The following is a 22,007-nucleotide window of genomic DNA, read 5'->3' as shown; positions in this document are numbered from 1 at the left end:
TCACCTTCATTTATATAGGTTAATCATGTGCAGGCGATGAGTCCGAATAACATAACTGAAGTTATGATATCAAAACAACACGTCAGAAAAGCAAGAAATAGCTATGTTTCAATCTGTCCTGGACCATTATGAAGTCGTGTAATACAAAAAAAGTGGAAGAGAGAAACAATATGAGGGAAAAAGAGTGAAATGAAAGATGAAATGAATGAAAGAGAAAGATGAAGATACAATTAAGATGAGAGGTAAGAATTAGATGAAAGAAAAAATGTAGGATGAAAGATAAGAATACAAAGGAAAAAAGGAATATAAGAAAAGGGTAAGATAAAAAGAAAAGGTAAGAATAGAGAGAAGTGGGTACAATAAAGGAAAGGTTAGACATAAGGAAAGGAAAAGGAATAAAAATAGGAAAAATGGTATAATGATAATGGTCCAGGTTCAACCAAAATGTCAGTTTCTTCATTTTTAATGTGTCTTTTGGGTATCGGGTTGATCATGCTAAATCATGCTAAATGTTGGCGTAGAAATCTTTACATAAATAAATCACTTATTTTGTGTGTGAACATCTTTATGGTGTTTTGTTTGGGAACTAATTTTGTCTGATATAAATGGCCATGTTTAAAAGATATTAATGTTATACTGCAAATCAGCTGCTTTTTAATTTTTTAGTTTGTGTAGTTTAATTTAGTTTAATTTTGTGTATGGGGAATATTTTAAGACCCTTCACTTACTCTAATTTTAGTGATTACATTATAAAATTAAATCTTTGCAATTTGTCCTAGTGTCTTTTCTATTAATTTGTATTTCATTCACAGAGGATAACCCGTATGAGGCTCGTCCTTGTCCGGTGTGCCACAAGCTTATCAGCAACCGTGCCAACCTCAAAAAGCACCTCAAAATCAGACACTCGGCCCAAGAAGAGGCTCTCTGCCTTTATTGTCGCAAGGTCTTCCGCAACAAGTACTCCCTTTGGACACACATCAACTCCTACCATCCAGGTGTTAAGTCTGCCAACTCTCATGAGCCTGCTAATACTACAGATTCCAGCCTCACATTGCCTGGCAGCAGTGGTAGTAACCTCACTAGTAGTAGCAGCAGCAGCAGCAGCACACATTCTACTGGATATTTGGGACAGTAATGCTCAAATCTTCAAGGACAGTTGAAATGCTGTATGCTCATAATTATGAATTTTGTCCCATTCTAATTAAAAGAGAACTCTTAGAATGCCACTTATGGGTAGGAGCTTTGAAATACATATTGTCAATGTTTATACAATTATTTGAAAGTAGAAACAATCAAACACTTCTAAATTTAGATATCACTTAAAATCTTAGGGAGTTTATGAAGGTGGAAGATCATGCTTTCATTCATCAACAGGTGAAGGGTCTTACTTAATGAAAGTACTGTACGGGTCCTAAGTTCATGTCCCTACACCTGGAGGCCTGAGTTCTGTGCCCAACGTTACACAGTTCACTGTTACGCTGTTTGTGCAGGTATGTTCATCAGGTTTACCAGTCAACGCTCTACCTCAGTTTTATATCAGTAGTAGCTTGTAAACACAGCCACTGATGACATTTTGAAAATGAAGCCATTTATATGGAGTTATGATAATCCTAGCCATAAATATTTATATTCTATATGAAACAAGCCCTTGTTTTCAGTTGTATTACGAGTCTAAATGGCTGGAATATCCTCCATATAAAATGCTGCTCTGCAGGATTAAAGGAGGTTATGTTTGCAAGTGTGAACTCCGCAAAGTTTCAGACAATATTAAATGCTGAAATTAGACATTCTTGAGAAGATGGTGTGAACCATGGTCACACCCAAACATACATCCCCCCACTACTTTTACTTCCCAATACTTATATCCACCAGTTTTGCCTGGTGGTCGTGCTGTGATGCAGATATCTTGTCCTCATATTGCAGGGAGACAAACGCTAATGACATGTTTTTCTGGCGGGTCTGATGAGTGTTTTTTGTATCTATAAAAATGTGATTCAGGTCGTACAGAGACTCTCTGGAAGGTGTTGGGGAAATTTTAGGTCTTGAGTATTAGTATATGGAGAATATAAGTAGCAGCTTGATACTCTGGCAACCCAACCACTTCTAAGGGCTTGTCCAGCATCTGAGTGACCTCAGCAACTGGCTTTCAGGAATGTTTTATAACTCCAATACCATTAGAAAAGAAGCAAGTACACTGACAGCACTACGTTGGTACTGTTTGTATAATGTTATAAATAATAATACAATAATAATAATAATAATAATAATAATAATAATAATAATAACCTGGAGGATCCTAGAATGCTCAAACTACTGTACAAACCTTTTACCTTTTTACGTCATCACCATCAGTCACCTCTTCTTTTCTGTAGCTCACGTCATTATTTTCTACTTCATCAGCTTTGTGTATTACTTTTAGTCCATACTATAAATTAAAGCTACTGCTTCAGCCATCTCATACTACCTTAATGAGTATTAGCTCAACCTTGATGCTCGCATAGAGTCAAAGAATTTGGGCAAATGCCTTCAGGGTTTATCAATTATTATCAGGGAGTTGAGTACCTGTCTTGAAGGTTGTGCTTGGGAGTGCTGGAATTTGACAAATAACTGCATATGGAACTTAACATAAATTGTTCTAGAAAACTCCTATACCTCATAATATAGATGATACATAACTAGTAACCCAAGGAAGTGACATTTGCTTCATTATGTGGTAGCCAAACTAGCATGTGAAATTATTTAGCAAGCATTTTCGTCATTCCTTTAGAAATTCCGAATAGGCATGGATCTTTGTAGATGATTGCATGCTTAGCTTTATAGGGGACCTGAAGGAGAACATAAATCGTATTAATAAAATTCTCAAAACCTTTATATCTTGGAGATATGATGGCAAGTTACTGTAGCCCAAGACAAGACTCATATGATGGCTATCTCAAGAAGGCTGCAAATATACTGTCCAAGCATTAGGCTTGACCAAAATAACCTAACATGTGACTCATAAATTAATATGTTAGATATAGAGATTGATCAAATTCTCTTCTTTATTAAAAATGTGAAAATATTGCAGCATAATACATTAGAAAATTTACATGCCTGTTGGAGTCATTCATCTGCTAGATATAAAGTGGTGTCAGTGCTCTTAAACTCATAAATTACATCAATCATGGAGTACTTGCCGCTAATTTGGAGTTCTTGAATTATGAACATGTCTAAAGTGATTAGACAAAGTACAAGATAGGCCAGAAATCTAGTGAGAGCTGAACTTCATCCACCCTACCCAATGCCTTACATTCAGACAACACAGAATAGGTGTTGCTGGGCTGTGGGTATTTTATCAATTTCATAAAATGCATAACCCACACTTGGCTTCTCTACTCTGTCGAGAGTAACTCGCTGAAAAAGAGGGTACAATATGTGACAATATTATATACTGTACAGTACTGTGATTGTGATAGCTTATAGTCCATAATGTTTTTTGTTTTTAAATAACTCTATTTTTCAAATGTGATTTTAAGGAAGGGGAAACATTGTGGTTATGAGTGTGTGTGTGTGTGTGTTTATGTACGTGTATATGTGTGTGTGTGTGTGTGTGTGTGTGTGTGTGTGTGTGTGTGTGTGTGTGTGTGTGTGTGTGTGTGTGTTTATGAATGTGTGTGTTTGTGTGTATACACTTCATAAATGTTACAAAATCCATTATATAAACAATTTCTTATAATTATGGATATAAAAACTAAAGAGCCCATACAACCTAAAATATTATCTGTAGTGTGAACAAATGTCTTAATCTTGAGGATAATCATTATTTTGCTGTATTCAACTGGATAACAGTAGTTGTACTATAGATTCATTTGTATTATACTAGAAGATTCAGAGATTAAAAGGTTCAGTATAAGGGGCAGATGTCTATGGATTGTATTTTTGCTATGGTATGGGCACTTACAGCTGATAAAAAGTTTGTTTTAGCAATGGAAAACCCAGTCATGCACAACCTTTCTAAATATTGTACAGGCTGTACTTGCAAAACAAAATTTTTACATTAATCGAAACATTACCTTTGCTATGAGCTGATATTGAAAAGATTTTTTGTATTTTTCTTAGATAGCTTTCCTGCGAAGTTAAAGTTTTTGCCTATGCAAGTCAGTTTGCATAAATGTCCAAATTTATGATTTTCTATAGAACTTGATTTCATTAGAGATGGAATCCATTATGTAAATATAAATGGTTCTCCTTAATCAACACTGGTTGGGACCAGAGCCACTGTGAATTAGTGATATCACACAACAGAATTGACAGTTCAGTACATTGTGTGTGTGTGTGTATATGTTTCATGATATACAGTGATACACAGTATACTGTATTTTATATATTATGGTTTAAACATTTCATCCATAGTTTGGAAAACTGAGTATCTACAGTTTGATAGTATCTGAGTATCTACAATGACGTCACTACATCATTATCGCCAAGGGAAATTTTCTCCACCTTCTGCAGAAATGATGATTTTTAGATCTAAATATTTTATTAACTGGTATGATAGCATTACATTCAATCTGTTCTATGATATTCTTTGCAGCTTTATATTTGTCTGTACCTTCAACTATATTCTCATCAATGAATCCTTGAAAATGTTTTTCCAGTTTCATCACTGTCACTTGTTACATCTTTCCTGTCGGTCATCACCTGTGGATCATAGATAATCCACATTCCACTTTTCTATTTTAGTCTGAAAATATGGATTATATAAATTATATTTAGAAAATGCATTTTATGGAGACGTGTCTGTGTATGTATACAATCATTTATTTAATATTTATTAGTCATCTACAGTATCATCATAACACTTTCACCGTCAATTACACACCGGTGTGTCATTTAATTCAAAATATCCCCAGATCATTTATAATAAGTAAATAAATATTATAAATGTATGTTCAGGTAACAGTACATATATTCAAAATGAGTTAAAAACAGAATGTTGGATTTCTAGATAGAGCTAATATATACTATGACTATAGTCACTAATGCGCACAGAGTTTCGGGTTTCGGGTTTCACTTATTGCAATAAATAAAACACAGTTCTGATTCATCTAATCCTTACCGATTTATTTTATTACATATCTGAAATAATACAAAATCAAATACAGTGTAACATTTCAAAGGGGAGAATAACAATTATTCTAATAATGAAATACTTACTTACATGTAAGCACACATTTAGACTAACTGAGATCAATAGCTAGGGTTCATGACCAAACCACACATCAGAAAAGAAGACACGATGACGTTTCATGTCTGTCCTGGACCATTATCAAGTCTGCTAGATGTCAGCATACTACTCACAGATAGACAACAGAGTAAGTACACTGTTGTTTAGCTGGTAATGGTAAATTAAATTTGTAATTACAGGAGTAGTGTAGTTACAGGATGAAAGCTACGTTCGTGGTGTCCAGCCTTCTCAGTATTCTTTGTCATATAACGCTTTGAAATTACTTGATGGTTTTGGCCTCCACCACCTTCTCAAACACTTCTTGTGTATGCAGGCGATGAGTCACAATAACGTGGCTGAAGTATGTTGACCAGACCACACACTAGAAGTTGAAGGGACGACGACGTTTCGGTCCGTCCTGGACCATTCTCAAGTCGATTGTGATGAGGAGGTAGGGACAGGCAATAAATTTTCGAGCCTGGCCTCGGGCCGGGCTTGGGGAGTAGAAGAACTCCCAGAACCCCATCAACCAGGTATCAACCAGGTAAATAGGCAAGAGAGAGCTGAGGAGGAAAGTCAGGTGTAGGGGATAGTAGTAATGAGAACTGCAGAAGGCCTATTGGCCCATATAGGAGGCTGCCTCGCATTAAAATTTATTAGACAAATGTGCAGGAATGACACAGTATGGCATCAAAAATTTTAAAATTTGGTCTGCTTTCAGCTTGGCTGCAGGTACGGCGCGCCGTGGTTTTGGACATTATGTGCATATATTCGTGTTGGGAATTTTATTGCGAACACATTGATTCCAAAATGAAAGACTTAGAACGAGAATTAAGGTGACCAAAGTGAAAGGAGTATACTCATTTTAGTGCTCTTGCACTCTCACGAGTAATAACGCGAGGCCAATTTCTTGGTTTGGTGCGGGTGGTACGCCGGGCTCTTGGACTTTATATGCATATACTACTGTAGGGAATTCTATGGCAAACACATTGTTACCAAAATGAAAAACCTAGGACGAGATTTGGGGTGACAAAATTGAAAAGAGTATACACTTTTCAGTATTACCGCATGCTCATGTGAAATGCCCAGCCCCACCTTGGGGTGGTCTGGCGCTCGCTCTCCAGACTTTGGGGAGATGACCAGCCCCAGGTTACAGGCCAAAGAAATGAAACCTACAGACCGTAACCTAACCCGACACAGGTTTGGAGTGCGACCTGCATTGAGGCTGAGTATGCGAAGTGGTTAAGAGGGGCTTACAAACTGAGGACCACATAAAGAACATCATGCGAGGAGCTTATGCTATGCTTTCTAACTTCAGAATTGTTCTTAAATACATGGATGGTTAAATACTAAAGAAATTGTTCATGACTTTTGTTAGACCAAAGCTGGAATATGCAGTGGTTGTATGGTGCCCATATCTTAAGAAGCACATCAACAAACTAGAAAAGGTGCCAAGACTTGCAACTAAATATAAGAATAAGAATATAAGAAAATTCACTTTCGCAAACAGAGTGGTAGACGGTAGGAGTATGTTAGGTGAGAAGATGGTGGAGGCCAAAACCGTCAGTAATTTCAGAGTGTTATATGACAAAGAGTGCTGGAAAGACGGGACACCATGAGCGTAGCTCTCATCCTGTAACTACACTTGGGTAATTACACACACATATATACACACACATCCACTTAGGTAATTACATACATACATATATACATATGCATATATGTATATATACATGTGTATGTTTATATATATACATGTATATGTATTGTTACTTTACCTGGACTTAGGAGAGTTAATGGCATATGTGGAAGGTGGTGACCAGTCTCTGTGGTGTAGTGGCAGCCTGGCGTTCTGCGAGCACTTTGTCTTGGGTTCGTATCCTGAACGGGGAGGATTTACTGGGCGCAAAATGGGTACTTGGTTGTAAAAACGATTCTTCATGGGAGTCGCATTCCAGGGACCATAGGATTAAGAACTTGCCCGAAACGTTACGCATACTAGTGGCTGTACAAGAATGTAAGAACTCTTGTATGTATCTCAAAAAAAAAAAAAAAGAAAAAAAAAGAGGAGAGTTGTTTTTGTTTGGCAGTGGAGTCTCCTACCATAAAAACTTAAGGGGCCGGGTGCATCAAAATATTCCTCCAAATATGAAATATAGTATAAAATGTTAAACAAATCTAATGTTGTTTGGCATCAGCCTCGTGAAAATGTCATCCCAATATGTTAATAAATGGATTTTATTTGAATTTTTAACAAAAAACAAACGTGCGCATCCGATACTGATGATAATAACATTTCCTAGTTAGTGGAATTCATGGATAATGCAGTGATAAGGAGATGCAAGCACCTGTTCAATGCACAAGGAAGAATAGTAGTAGTAAAGAGGATCTACAAAGTGGATATGCAGCTGGTGCCTTCTAGGATATCTGATTGCCACCTGGAGGGCAACATTTCACACAAATAATAATGAGTAAGTATGTTATGTTTCTGTATTTTATTATGTATCATATAAATACATTGCCCAATGCCATTATTTCTTATGTCCACCAATTGTTTGGGGGGGGGGGGATTTTTTTCTTTCTCTCTCCCCTTTGTTTCTCATCTGATTTTGTTGTGGCTTCTACATCTTGGATAATGTATACCCCGTCACTAAGGATGTGAAGTTGGAACAAAATTGGTCAACATGTAAATCAGCCACAGGTGGCAGAACTTGCGACTTTGAATTTTTTTGGGCCGTTAAGATTTCAGATTCCAAACTCTACTTTCTTTGTCTCTTTAGGTTGTTTTGATGATTGGGGACCAGATTAGGGCTTTATCACTTATATAAAGTATACATATATATCCCCTAAATAATTATAGTTATCCATATTTTTTTTTTGGGGGGGGGGGAGGGGGAGAGTTATTATTTCTTGACTTCATTTCAACCACTTATTGATCTACAACTTTCACATATTTGAGTACGAATGTCAAGCAATATTTAATAAAATCTACAAGATACGTCATAAATTTGAACTACTATATTCATTGTCGAGAACCTTACTTTCATTTTTCTCTCTGAACAGGACTTCAACTTTAAGACAAAGTTATAAAATTCAATTTCTGAGCGATTCTCAGCATTTTTACACATTATGTGCAAAGTTCTAATGTGTCATAAAAATAATTTATTCATAAACCCATAACTTTGGGAGTTGTAAATTTTTTGGGGTCTAAATTTTGTACATATTTTGAAGGCCACATGGACTATTTTTTTTACAGTAAACTATACAGTACTCTCAAACAAGATTTTATCTTAATGAATATGAATGTTATATGCCATTCTCAGCCCATAATGAATAAAATAATAATTGGTGAAATACTAAATTTGCGATCTTAATTTGAAATTGTAAAATTTTTACATTTGTTAAAAATATTTTATTTTTATTTATTTTTACCGTTCATGTTATGATAATGGTTCTTTAGGAAAAATTGGAGCATTTACCATGTAGATTATGCACCAAAAATTTGAGTATGTTTGGGGAAGGTTGATAAATTGTGCACCCGGCCCCTTAACCCCTTAACTGCGTTGCCTCCAAATGTGACACCCCCGCAGTGCGCAGGAAATAAATTCTCTGGAAAAAATTATTTTTTCTTTTTAAAGTGTCAAAAACCCTTCCCTCAGTATGGGTATGTAAAAAAAAAGGCGAAATTGTACTTACTTTGGCTGCTATGGGGTCCGGAAGTTGGGGCGTGACGTCATCATTCCCCGTGCGCCCGTGCCGTAAGCTCTCAGGGGCGGTGGGGCGCTCGGGGCGGGGCGCGCGAGTTGCCGCGAATATATTTTCGTTCATTTTTTGCGCACCTTTCCAAATACATTTTCATTGTTTTTATGTGCCAATCCAATGTATAATGAACACATACACTATAATATCGCAGTACAACATCCGTACTGTCCGTAGACACTGTGTTACGTGCATGAAACTTGTGTACACATATGCAGCACATATTTACTATGTATCATGCTAATTTGTGTATATATACAATCTACTTACACACTATATACATTCACCATCAACACATTCAGAACACCGCGTAGCAGCTGCTTCGTATGGGCCAACAGCAGCTGCCTCGTATGGGCCAACAGCAGCTGCCTCGTATGGGCCAACAGCAGCTGCCTCGTATGGGCCAACAGCAGCTGCCTTGTATGGGCCAACAGCAGCTGCCTCGTATGGGCCAACAGCAGCTGCCTCGTATGGGCCAACAGCAGCTGCCTCGTATGGGCCAACAGCAGCTGCCTCGTATGGGCCAACAGCAGCTGCCCCGTATGGGCCAATAGCAGCTGCCCCGTATGGGCCAAGAGCAGCTGCCCCGTATGGGCCAATAGCAGCTGCCGCGTATGGGCCAATAGCAGCTGCCGCGTATGGGCCAATAGCAGCTGCCGCGTATGGGCCAATAGCAGCTGCCGCGTATGGGCCAATAGCAGCTGCCGCGTATGGGCCAACAGCAGCTGCCTCGTATCGGCCAACAGCAGCTGCCTCGTATGGGCCAACAGCAGCTGCCTCGTATGGGCCAACAGCAGCTGCCTCGTATGGGCCAACAGCAGCTGCCTCGTATGGGCCAATAGCAGCTGCCTCGTATGGGCCAACAAGAGCATTTGGCCATCAACACATTCAGAACACCTCGAGTGAGAGCAGCCACACCCAGCCTGTCTCCCTCACTCCAACATCTTACTCGCCAACATTGCTCCTCCCACCATATTGTTATAGTTCTTATTACACATGTTCTATATACCTATCTACATGTTTTATTTACCAGAACTATGTAAGTAAGCCGGTATTGTGTCCAAACAGTACAGTGGCCACCATACACTGCATGAAAAATCACACAGCAGACGACGCTACGATTACGTCACCTCCCTCACCAAAATAGCTCCTCTCAACATTCTCCTGTTGCTGTTCTTACACTATATACACACACTATATATACCCATGTACATATGTGTTGCCCATAGCGGACCACTAAGCTAGTATGGTGAGCAAAACAAGAGTGGCAGCCACACACACAATGAGGCTTCCTCAATTCTCGCCCTCCCTCCCTCATCAAAATTCCTCCTTCCACAATACTACGCACAACGCTAATTATAACCACATTCCTGCTATTATCACAATCCTGGTCACTAATTCCTGTAAATGAATAATTGACCACACGTTTATTTTGAAAAGGAACCTAAGAAATCATTTGAAGATTCCTAGATGAACGAAATAATGCTGTGGTGCTGTGGCTAGCGCTGTGAACATCGTGAACAGCATTGAATCACTGATATTTGAACATTGTACCCAGTCATTATCACACTCAGGCTCTAATATAACACTATCATAGCTAAATAATACAAGTTATATATATATTTTGACATTATTAGGCGATGCTGTGGTCACATGCTGAACAGCAGTGCTGTGCGCTCATGCTGCGAGCGCCAGCCTTGGTTGCTCACACACTACTGAGGCTCCCACACCCGGGAATGTGGACCACGATTTTTTTTTAAGATGGCGTCTGTTTACAAGAGCCCTAAGGAAGCTGATGTGAACCCCATGTAGCCGCGGGAGTTTTGAATGGAACGTGAAAAATACAAATACCCGGAGGCGCGTTGCGCAAACCAGACGTGAGCCTGCAGGCGCGTTGCGCAGTTTAAGGGTTAAGGTAATTGTGCTTCTGGGGTTCTTTCTCCTTTGTCTTTTTCTGTTTCCGTTTCCCTCTTAAGACTCACTGGATGCTTTTCTTACAAGAATACTAGGATACCAAACTTGGTAGAAAGAACAGACACACAGGCATTAGCACCACTTTCATATTTGCTCTCACTTCCATTTTAATCTCTGGAATAAAAAACATTTTCTTATTGTTTGGCTGTTAATTACTATCATCAGTGCCATGGTTACTTATTTTTGCTAAGAATATAAAAAAATATTCAATAAAACACAAGAAAGTTTACTGAGAAGTTTAGTGGGGTGTGCACTGAATGACAACTACTGGGAAACAAACTCATCTGTTAAACGTGTTTGTTTGAGCGCCGAGCAAAGGGTTGACTACCGAGCACAAACACAGCATTCAAGTGCTGAATTGTTTGAGTTGATACTGTACAAGTAGAGGGATGTCCCACCCCCCACCCTCTCTCTCTCTCTCTCTCTCTCTCTCTCTCTCTCTCTCTCTCTCTCTCTCTCTCTCTCTCTCTCTCTCTCTCTCTCTCTCTGTATATATTGTATATATATATATATATATATATATATATATATATATATATATATATATATATATATGTGTGTGTGTGTGTATATATGTACATATAAATATATATACAGTGGCACCTCGACTTACGATTGCCCAGACTTACGATAATTTTAGAGTTACGATGTAAATTTGATCGAAAAATGCGACTCGACTTACAATAGTGTCTTCGACTAACGATATTTGTTGGTACACGTTTGGGTCGACCAAGGGTGTGATTCCTGGTCACGCGGGCCGACCTGCCTCAGTTTACTAGAGCTGCCCACTTAGTGACGATCACGCCTATAAGAAATTCCGATTTTGTGGTGAGTTTTTACTTTTTGAACATAAAACTGATTATTATATTTCATGCCATGGGTCCCAAGAAAGTCAGTGGTAAGGTTCAACATATGAAAAGACATTTAAGAATGACCATAGAGGAAAAACAAGAGGTCATATTAAACATGAAAATGGTACTAGTGTTGTTGAACTTGCTAGGTAGTACAATAAATCTTCAGAGGAGGAGGTGGCAGCATTAGAGGATGTCCCTTCCTCATTAATTAAGAAAATGTGTGCAGTATGGGAAGAACTGCTAAGTTTTGCTGAAAAGAATCACCCAGATAAAGCTGTAACAGCCTGTTGCATTGATCTTTTTAATGACAATGTGATGCCTCACTACAGACAAGTGTCGGAAAGAAGGGAAAAACAATCTTCAATGGAACGATTTCTAGTGAGAAAATCAAGCAGTGAGCCAGAAGCAGGACCTAGTGGTATGCAGGCAAAACGTGCCAGTGTGTGTATCCCAGAGAAGTCCTCACTGCCTGATGTTATAATGGAAGGGGACTCTCCTTCCAAACAGTAACACCTCTCCTCCCCCCCTTCCTCACCATCTTCCATACGCCATCAAGAGTCCTCCATAAAGGTAAGATAAACATATGTACTGTATTGTAGTTAGAGAAAAAAATTGTATTCAGTATAAAATGTATTTGTAAGTTAATATTTTGGAGGGTGGGGAATGGATTAATTCAATTCCCTTTATTGCTTATGGGAAAAATCGCTTCGGCTTACGATCTGTCTCTGGGAACGGATTACCATCGTAAATCGAGGCCCCACTGTGTATATGTGTGTGTGTATATGTATGTATATGTATGTATAATATATATATATATATATATAATATATATATATTATATATATATATATATATATATATATATATATATATATATATAATATATATATTATATATATATATATATATATATATATATATATATATATATATATATATATATATATATATATATATATATATATATACAGTATAATGTGTATATTTGTACATATATGTATATACAGTACAGTATATGTACGTATATACAAAAAAAAATAGACGATGTTTTTTTGTTTTGCTTTATTTAGTTTATAGTGTATGTTAATTCTGGAATATATTACTGCAGATGTATCACTCTGATACATTCCCTCAATAAGAGTGAATGTATCACTCTAATTAATTTATAATTATGATGAAGTTAAAGGATATTTTTTCTAAATAGCCTTAGGATTTTGGGTCTAAAACTAATTATCTTTCTTGTAATGCTTTTTAAGAATGAGGTTTGAGTTTAACAGTTTTATGAGGTCTGTAGGAACGTAGCCTCGCAAACATGCTAATATTTACTCTGTGTATGTATGCATACATGTGTGTTTGTGGGTGTATGTGTAATTGTTATTACCAAACTGTAGTTATAGTTATGCTTGTGGTGTCCTATCATGTCTATATATTTTCTTATATTTAGCTTTAAGACTGCTAGTGGTTTTGGCACAGTACCCTTCCCTGGAGTTTGTGAGGCAACTATTCAAATTGGAAAATGGTTTGTTAAATGTAATGAAATGCCCCATCCTGGGTAGCTTCCTTGAGTTTATGGCAATGATGCTGTATTGTTACTATATGGCTACTATAGTACCTTGGCCCATCAGAGGCAAGCACCATTCCAAAATTCTGTCTTGCACTATGAAAGGGGGGGTGGAAATCATATGGGGATCAAAGGTCATCCCACTTCTGAGACAAACCACACACAAAAAAAGAAAATGTGAAAAATGTGTGGAAATTAATATTGTACCAAACAAACTTAGGGTCACCTAATGCCAACTATCAGATGCTCACCTATGGTCTTCACCTGCCTCCAGATAGCCTCCTGGCTATCACTCACTCTCAAATGCAAGGTGACACAGACTGACTTAAAGATAGAGAAAAATTTCGGCTGGGAATGAGAAGCTACTGAGTACTGCCCCATGGCACCCCTACTGGAAGGTAATTTAAATTTGTCTTCTTTACACCATGGACAATCACATTAATAAATATATATGAAAAAAAATATCTGAAGGGACTTGTTTGCACCAGTTAAATCCAGAATGCTGGTTCAATCCCAGCTCTGCTCCAATGATTTTCTTATATATCTATCATGTTATTGTGATTTCCTTGTGTAGTTGAATACCATGGATGTAGGACCTGGGTACAGGTTCCCAATCCTAAGAGATAAGTATCACTGGATAATGCATTGGCACCAAGAGTGTGAAAACAGCTTCCAGGTACAAATTGTTAGCACATGGTTCAATCTCTAGATGTCCTGCATCTTATGTTAGCTGCCAAAATGTTCAAGAATACAGCTGTTAATGCAGAATATTTCTATTAATCATGGGCTTAACTTATCTTGATAATCTGCATCAGTCTGGTTGTTGAGCAAGGCACCAAAGAAGAAAAAAAAAAAAGGTGCTTCCTTGTAAGAAGCTCAAGTCACCCAAAGATAGACTCACACTGCAGTCACTAGGCAAAGAGTGGGATGCACCCCAGGGACACAAATCATGCTCCCTATGATGATAGGACCCCCTGTGAAATGCAGATGACTCATTCTCTGCTAAGAAAAAAGGAAATACCCGCAAAAAAAAAAATAGTATTTGCCCTGTCCAAAGAAAGAGGAGGTTTGCTTCATACGAAGTGTATGGAACTCCCCAACATGGCTACCAAAAATCAAGTCCTATGAAAAACCGCCTTATGCATATAATCCTTCTCAGGGTGGAGGATAAATAAATGACCTCACCTATTCCAAAACTGTGCAGACAAAAGAGCCAGCTCAAAGTGAAGTAGAAAAGGCTTCACCAAAGCTGATTAATACAAGGCACCAGTACAGGGCCTGAAATTATAATCCTAAAACACCCACATTAGAATGAACATGACCACTACAATAGACAAATAAGAGATCTGATACAAAGCTGAAAGGCCTTCCCAAGTCACACTATTCTGCCATCTAACAATCAATTCAAAGATTGTTACAAATGAAACGCCAAAATATCCACCACCAGCCTCTCGTATGTGTAGCAGTAGAGCAGACCTAAAATGAAATTCAGGAAAATGAACCAAAATTGACTCACTACCACCTAGCAATTTTGGAACATGGTGGTCAGTTTAAATATTGCAAAGAAAATGAAGATGTTGAGATAGGAAAGATAAAAAATGAATTGAGGAAGAAACAAATCTATTTTGGGTTCTATAACCACTGTGATGTGCCAAGTTTATTGTGAAATTCCCCCTGTGCGCATGAAATCAAGTTTTCCCCAAAAATTCTTTTTTCTTCGTAAAATGATAAATTTCCTTCCCTGAACATGTCTATATAAAAATAAATACCAAATTCCACTTACTTTGGCTGTGAGGACGTGGACAAAGTACGCTGTAACTGTCATCAGGGGCTGGTCGCCCGTGCGTGACACGCCCAGACACGGTCGCGCGGGCCATTCAAGCAACGGGTGTTGCCACAAATATATTTTCAATTATTTGTTCTATGTATTTCCAATGCGGTTTTATTTGTTTTTTTATTGTATCTGATGCATATTTGTGTCTTCTACAATATGTATACAGTAGAACATTCATAATGTTACATGGAACTGTGATACATGTGTCAGTAATGTGTCCACAATAAATGTTTATTGTCACAATATTACTTGTTAATAATTCACTAAAATTACTATTATGTACAGTTTCACACACTATTTACACAGTAACACACTGTATTACACACTCAGTACTTCGGAAGTGAGTAATAATCAACGAAGTAGTCCATGGTACACCGCGCGACTTTACTCTCGTTGCACCAGGTACAGATAGATTTTCGCTTCCTGTTTCTTCGTTCTGTGTGCTTGCAAATAATGCACTCACGTACACCCTTGGCTTTAGTACCTGTAGGTGGTATGTAGCCAAGCTTGTAAAGCATAAGGTATTCTTGAAAAGATTATAGGATAGATCAATTTGTAAGGTAGTCTTGAAAAGATCGCTTTGTAAGGCCCTACACTGGAAGAGATTCAGTAACCCTCAAGAGTGTCTGTCAGTCAGGAAGAGATATTGGCATTCTGGAAGAGATTCAGCCAGCCTCAAAGAGTATCAGTGAGTCAAGAAGAGATTCAGCTATTCTGGAAAATATCTATGAAAAACACCACCATGGAAGCTGCTGACAATATTCATCTATGCTACTTGTATCAGATGCATCATCATTGAACGCAGAAAACAATTCATCTATGTATCATCTATATAAATTGGAAATGGCAAAGGTGGGCAAGGGTGGCGCTCAGGGCTGCAACTGGATACTCTCGCTGTATCGTCCTCATAGGTGCTGTATCACTTGCATCCGACCTTTGTGTTAGGTCTTTATTGTACCTAGCTTCACCAATATCATGACCCTTATGTTCTTCAAACAATAAGGTTTGAATTTTACTGACAGAGCTCGATCTTTCAACACCGCGTCGGACAGGTGTTTGGGAGCCAGAGGTGCGTGCACCACCCATGATTGCTCACTCAGTACTAACCCAGCCAGCAGCCCTAGGGCATTCTGGGAATTTTTTCCAAGATGGCTGTCTCTCACTGGAGGTTCTAAGAGTCCATTTCGTACACAACCAACCGTGCACACATTTTGATTTTTTCGTATCCATTCTAAATGTGTGCACGGTTGGCACTGTTTCCCACCAACTGAGAATACTCGGTTGGCTCAGTTCAGTGGATAAGCAGGTGATCTCTCAGAAGAATTTGACAGCCCTATTCATCTGGGTCCAAGCTTGTTAAAAATGCATGGAGTTGTCCCCCACCATATCATCACTGGAGGTTACCATGGAAGGGGTTCTGGGATAGACCCAGACACACACACCAGATTAAACTGAAGCCCATTCATTTCTGAACATTTTGTTTTAAACCTATAAATTGTTTTGCAAATTTATAATTAGTATAAAAATTTTACATATTGCACTGCTTACAGTCATGGGTTGTGTGTATGACAATTTTTTGCCATAAAATTCAGGTCTCCATGATTTTCCACAAAAGATTTTGCAATTTATTACTTCTTTATCAATTATGTTGCTGCTCTTTTCTTTAGATACTCTATAAACATAGCAGTAACACTTGTATGGAACCCTGAAGGCTCATCCTCCATAAGGCCTAGTTACCTCTCCCCACTCATGATACCCAGAATTTGAAGACATGTTATGATGCAATATTCATGTTCAAAGAAACTAGAAACTTCTTTAAAAGGTCAGATGTAACACAAACAAGGAGCAATGGCTTCAAGCTCAACAATCTGTAATGTAGGACTGAAAACAAAAGATGCCTTTTCACCCACAGGGATATAAACCCATGGAATGCCCTATCCACCGAAGCTGTAAAGGCTAAAACTCTGTTGAACTTTAAAAATCCAGCTTGAAAAAATCATCAGGACAAATGGGGGCTGGCAGCTTGTCAAACCGATGACAAGCTGCCGGCTTCCTGTCCTCGTTAAGGCCACTAGTGTGCTTGTGGCCCTCGGGTAAATTCAGGAACCTACTCATTTAGAGCTTTGCACACTTCCTTCTGTGTCTTTGTGAATCTGTTACTCATTCTTAATCTCCGAGTTTTTATCCTTCATGTGCAGTTTACTTTTAAAGAATTTATAGATTATACTGGATTCCATTTTGCATTTGTCCTCTATCCCTTTTGTGAAGATCCTTTCTACCCCTTTCCTCCCTACTGTGTAATTGTTTTGGGCTTGTTTAAATTTCTGGCAAATTTGTGGGTTAGTTTTTTTTTTTTTTTTTTTTTTTAGCTCTCTGACTTGTATTTTCTGAAGAACCAATCTTGTTTTTCAATTCCACAAATCCATTTTGGAAAGGGTTTTTGGTTTCCTTCATTATATATTTTGCAAAATTTGCATATATTTTGTTTATATTCTCACTTATCAAGATTGTTGAAAAGCTCGCTTAATTCACATAATGTCCTGTTTTAAAGTAGTTTTAAAATATTACTTTTTTGTCAATATCTCCTGTCATAATAAATTTCACATTTAGTTTTCAGTCATGCATGTATGTGCATGTATGCTTGCATGCATATTTTATTTATATATGTATGTATGTTATGTGTGTGTGTGTGTGTGTGTGTGTGTGTGTGTGTAATTACCTAAGTGTAATTACCTAAGTGTAGTTACAGGATGAGAGCTACGCTCGTGGTGTCCCGTCTTCCCAGCACTCTTTGTCATATAACGCTTTGAAACTACTGACGGTCTTGTGTGTGTGTGTGTGTGTGTGTAATTACCTAAGTGTAGTTACAGGATGAGAGCTACGCTCGTGGTGTCCCGTCTTCCCAGCACTCTTTGTCATATAACGCTTTGAAACTACTGACGGTCTTGGCCTCCACCACCTTCTCACTTAACTTGTTCCAACCGTCTACCACTCTATTTGCGAAGGTGAATTTTCTTATATTTCTTCGGCATCTGTGTTTAGCTAGTTTAAATCTATGACCTCTTGTTCTTGAAGTGCCAGGTCTCAGGAATCCTTCCCTGTCGATTTTATCAATGTGTGTGTGTGTGTGTGTGTGTGTGTGTGTGTGTGTGTGTGTGTGTGTGTGTGTGTGTATATATATATATATATATATATATATATATATATATATATATATATATATATATATATATATATATATATACATATATATATATATATATACATATATATAATATAAAATGTGTGTATTATGTTGTTAATTAGCAAGAACCTCAAAAATTTACACATTGTTAATCTGAATTAAATTGATGATTTTTAATTCTTGTTATTTTTATAAATTTCTGTATATTTTTCTTTGATGTACTAATATGAAAGAAAAAATATAGGTAAAGTTTTGTAAAATGCATTAAATTAGTGTAGTTGTTATTGCACACAAAATACAGTACTGTACAGTATTATCATACTTTATATGAAGAATAACTTTCAAGTCTTTGAAATGTGTGTCCAAGAAAAGATTAAATTAGAATTTTACGTAGAAACCTATGGAGCTGCATTATTTATTGCAGACAGCAATCCCTGCTCTTCCATGCACATACCTGACCAACCAACCATGTGAGTCACCTATTAATATCTGAGCCAATTTATTTTTCTATAATTTTTGTAGAATTTGAATACAGCTAATTGTTTCTTCTGTTTCTCATATAATAGCAAGTGTATGAGAGAAACTCGTTGATTTCAGTAAAATGCACTACTGTAGTTTACAGATTTCTTTTTCATAAGAAGACACTATTCCAATGAATGGACATCACACATGCAAATATTATGTGGGAACTCCATGTAAACACTAACAGCAGTAGTAAAATCAGCCTAATTTTCTTATTGTTTATTAGGCTCGCATTTCAACCTCAGGAATCGGGGCAGGGACCTGTGGTGACACCAAAGGCACATCATCACTTTCTTTTAAGGAGACGACGCTTTTGATTGTTAGGGTTGCTTATCATGCGAGTTATATTGGTCTTTCTGTGACCAGAGGAGAATATGCTTTCATAGTCACCTTTCACTTATTTTCTTTTCTGTTACAAATTTAGGAGGGGCTTCTCAAAGATTACTAAAGGTAGACTAATATTGTCATTAAAAAACAAACACAAATCTAGCATCATTTATATTTTCCAGCTATTTATTATAGTAAATTTTTATCTTGTGCAGTTAAATAACATGCATTTTAAGCTATTTGCCATATATGGGAGTTAAAGCTAAATGTTACAAAATCATATCCAGTTTGTGAAAGTGCTTTTGAGGAACCTCTCCGTCATCATCCGTTCAGTACAAACAGTGTCATAATCAGGAATAAAGTCAGGAGTTTCTGTGCATCTTTTCCAATAGTAAGCAAGACTCGACCTCCGTCAATGCTGTATGTCAGTGTAATTGCTGATTCTTTGTAGAAAATATGTTTATATATATTTATGATGCATCCCAAAGTACATTATGATTATTTGATGCAAAGTACTGTAGATTAAACAAAAATACTTTTGTTTTTTCATTTTATGAAAGCCATGCAGGTTCCAGTCCATAGTTAACTAAGCGGTGGCCAGGGAAATTGTCCTTGTGGTGCTGATTGTGCAAGCAAGTACATCATTACTAAGGAAGGGAATACTGTTTTGTAATATAATCATATTGATTATTTTACATTTTCAGCAATGCATTATCTCTAGAAGGGCTAAAGCAGTCACGTTCTCACTGATGGATTCTTATACAGTATATGACGAGATGTAAACTGCAGCTCTACTAAATAGCACTGCCACATATCCTCAACTTTTACACTGTACTACTTTTAAAATGTGTGATAATTTATTTTATTTCAAATGCAAATTATAGTGGTACATGCAGACTCTTTCTGGGTAGAACTATTCCTCTCTATCCACTTATATTTCATGCTTTCACATGGCTACTTTTCTGTGGCATTTTCATATAATCTTCATTATTGTAACCAAGTGATCCTTAAGCATTTTTCCATGTAATTTAGAATCTTAAGCAATTTCTTTCACATTCTTTTCTTTTTTTCAACTGTTTTGTACACAATTTCCTTTTTTTTATCACATTTTACATGGAATAACAATATTTTATTGCCAGGTTATCTGCCTTTGAATTGAGAACATCATGAACTCAAGGCCACTGCAACCTCATAATGCAGTCATGACAACTTAAAAGTTGCTAAAACTTTAAAGTGTTTTGCCTTCTATACCTCAATGTGGCTGGAGACATGATTTTGATATTAAATAAATAAATATATATATATAATATATATATATATATATATATATATATATATATATATATATATATATATATATATATATATATATATATATATATATATATATATAATAAAAGACTAGCATGCAGAATTCCTTAACGTACAATTTTCAAAAATATTTTGTCAGACTAGGTACGAAAGATACTGCATGTGCCTCTATACGTTGTGTGAAAATTTCTTTACATATTGTAGTTTTTCAAAGCTTCTGTTCTACAGTTCAAGAAAGAACATCTAGTAAGTTTATTTTAAATTAGAGAAGCTACAACTGATTGCCAAGATATTCCTGTTTATGATTTTGGTACACCAGGATAAATTTTTGCCTTGGAATGTAGTGCTTTTTAATTGTGCTGAGTTAATTATTTTACTTCTGTTCAGGAGTAGTGTTCAATTTGACGGAATATCATTCTAAAATAAATGCTGAAAATAGCCATATTTGGTAAGGCTTTATAATAAATAAATAAATATATATAAATATATATATATATACTGTATATATATATATATATATATATATATATATATATATATATATATATATATATATATATATATATATATATATATATATATATATATATAATTATATATATAATTATATATATATTTATATTTATATATAACATATAATATAATATAATATAATATAATTATTGTACAGTATCTGTAAGGAAACTTTCAACCAGTCATTCATGACATTTCCCTGGCTTCCGCCTTCACACATACCGGTATCTTCTCTACCTCAGGAATCAGACGTTATAATTAGGGTGAGTCAACAAGATATTTTCATATGATCTGAAGAAAATCCATGCACTGTGTCAGTGGTATACATGAAATATAATTAAAGTAATTAATAAGTAATATAATTTCTTCCAGTTTCTATGATGTTATTAGTAATGACCCTTTCTTTGTGTGTGAGATGAATGATGGAGGCAATGCCTATTGGTCTTTATGTATGTCCGTTCATGTTTACTAATATAGTTTTATTTGTTTCAAATGGTTTAAACAAATATTGAAAATGGAAGCTTATTATGATTGATTTTAAAAATGCCTGCTCATCATGATATTGTTCAGATCATATGGCTATATTTCGATCACTTATCCAGTATACTGTATCAACTGGAAGAACCAAAGTGTTTCGTTGGATTCTGTACTCATTTACAAAGTGCAATTGAACGAGCATTTTGGAAAATGTATTTTATCATGTGCCGTTGTGAGACAATTTATTAGATACTACAGGGAATATTTTTACATTTACATACGTTTTTAATAGTAAGTTCTATGTCCATTTTCATTAGAAGGAAATATCACAAAGTGTTTCACTGTAGTTGACGTGATATATCTTAGTTTATTCACGTATGTATGAATCATCTCATTTTTCTATGTGGATTAGTTTTGTCCACAAGTTTTCAGGTCTAAAATGAGGTGGGTTTTTGTGTTGCTCCCAGCAAGCCTACCACATGCTC

The 22,007-nt window shown here is 36.5% G+C and overlaps 1 protein-coding gene across 4 annotated transcripts in view; it reads left to right on the top strand.

Annotated features, from left to right (window-relative positions):
- LOC123747268 (protein bric-a-brac 1) overlaps nt 1–3,668 on the top strand; it is a 169,323-nt gene extending 165,655 nt beyond the window's left edge. For 2 of the 4 annotated variants that reach the window (XM_045729316.2, XM_069319891.1), the window contains exons 7-8: nt 813–1,166; nt 1,375–3,668. In XM_045729316.2, the coding sequence (XP_045585272.1) occupies nt 813–1,135 (323 nt within the window). In that variant the 3' untranslated portion in view covers nt 1,136–1,166; nt 1,375–3,668. Of the gene's footprint in view, nt 1–812 lie in introns of all 4 variants that reach the window. The other 2 variants (XM_045729315.2, XM_045729324.2) reach the window with 2 other exon arrangements.
- The last annotated feature ends 18,339 nt before the right edge of the window (nt 3,669–22,007 follow it).

Source organism: Procambarus clarkii, chromosome 94 (genome assembly GCF_040958095.1).
Source record: "Procambarus clarkii isolate CNS0578487 chromosome 94, FALCON_Pclarkii_2.0, whole genome shotgun sequence".
In the NCBI taxonomy this organism is placed as follows: domain Eukaryota; kingdom Metazoa; phylum Arthropoda; class Malacostraca; order Decapoda; family Cambaridae; genus Procambarus; species Procambarus clarkii.
The sequence above is the reverse complement of the archived record's forward strand: the minus strand, read 5'-3'. Positions and strand labels throughout refer to the sequence as shown.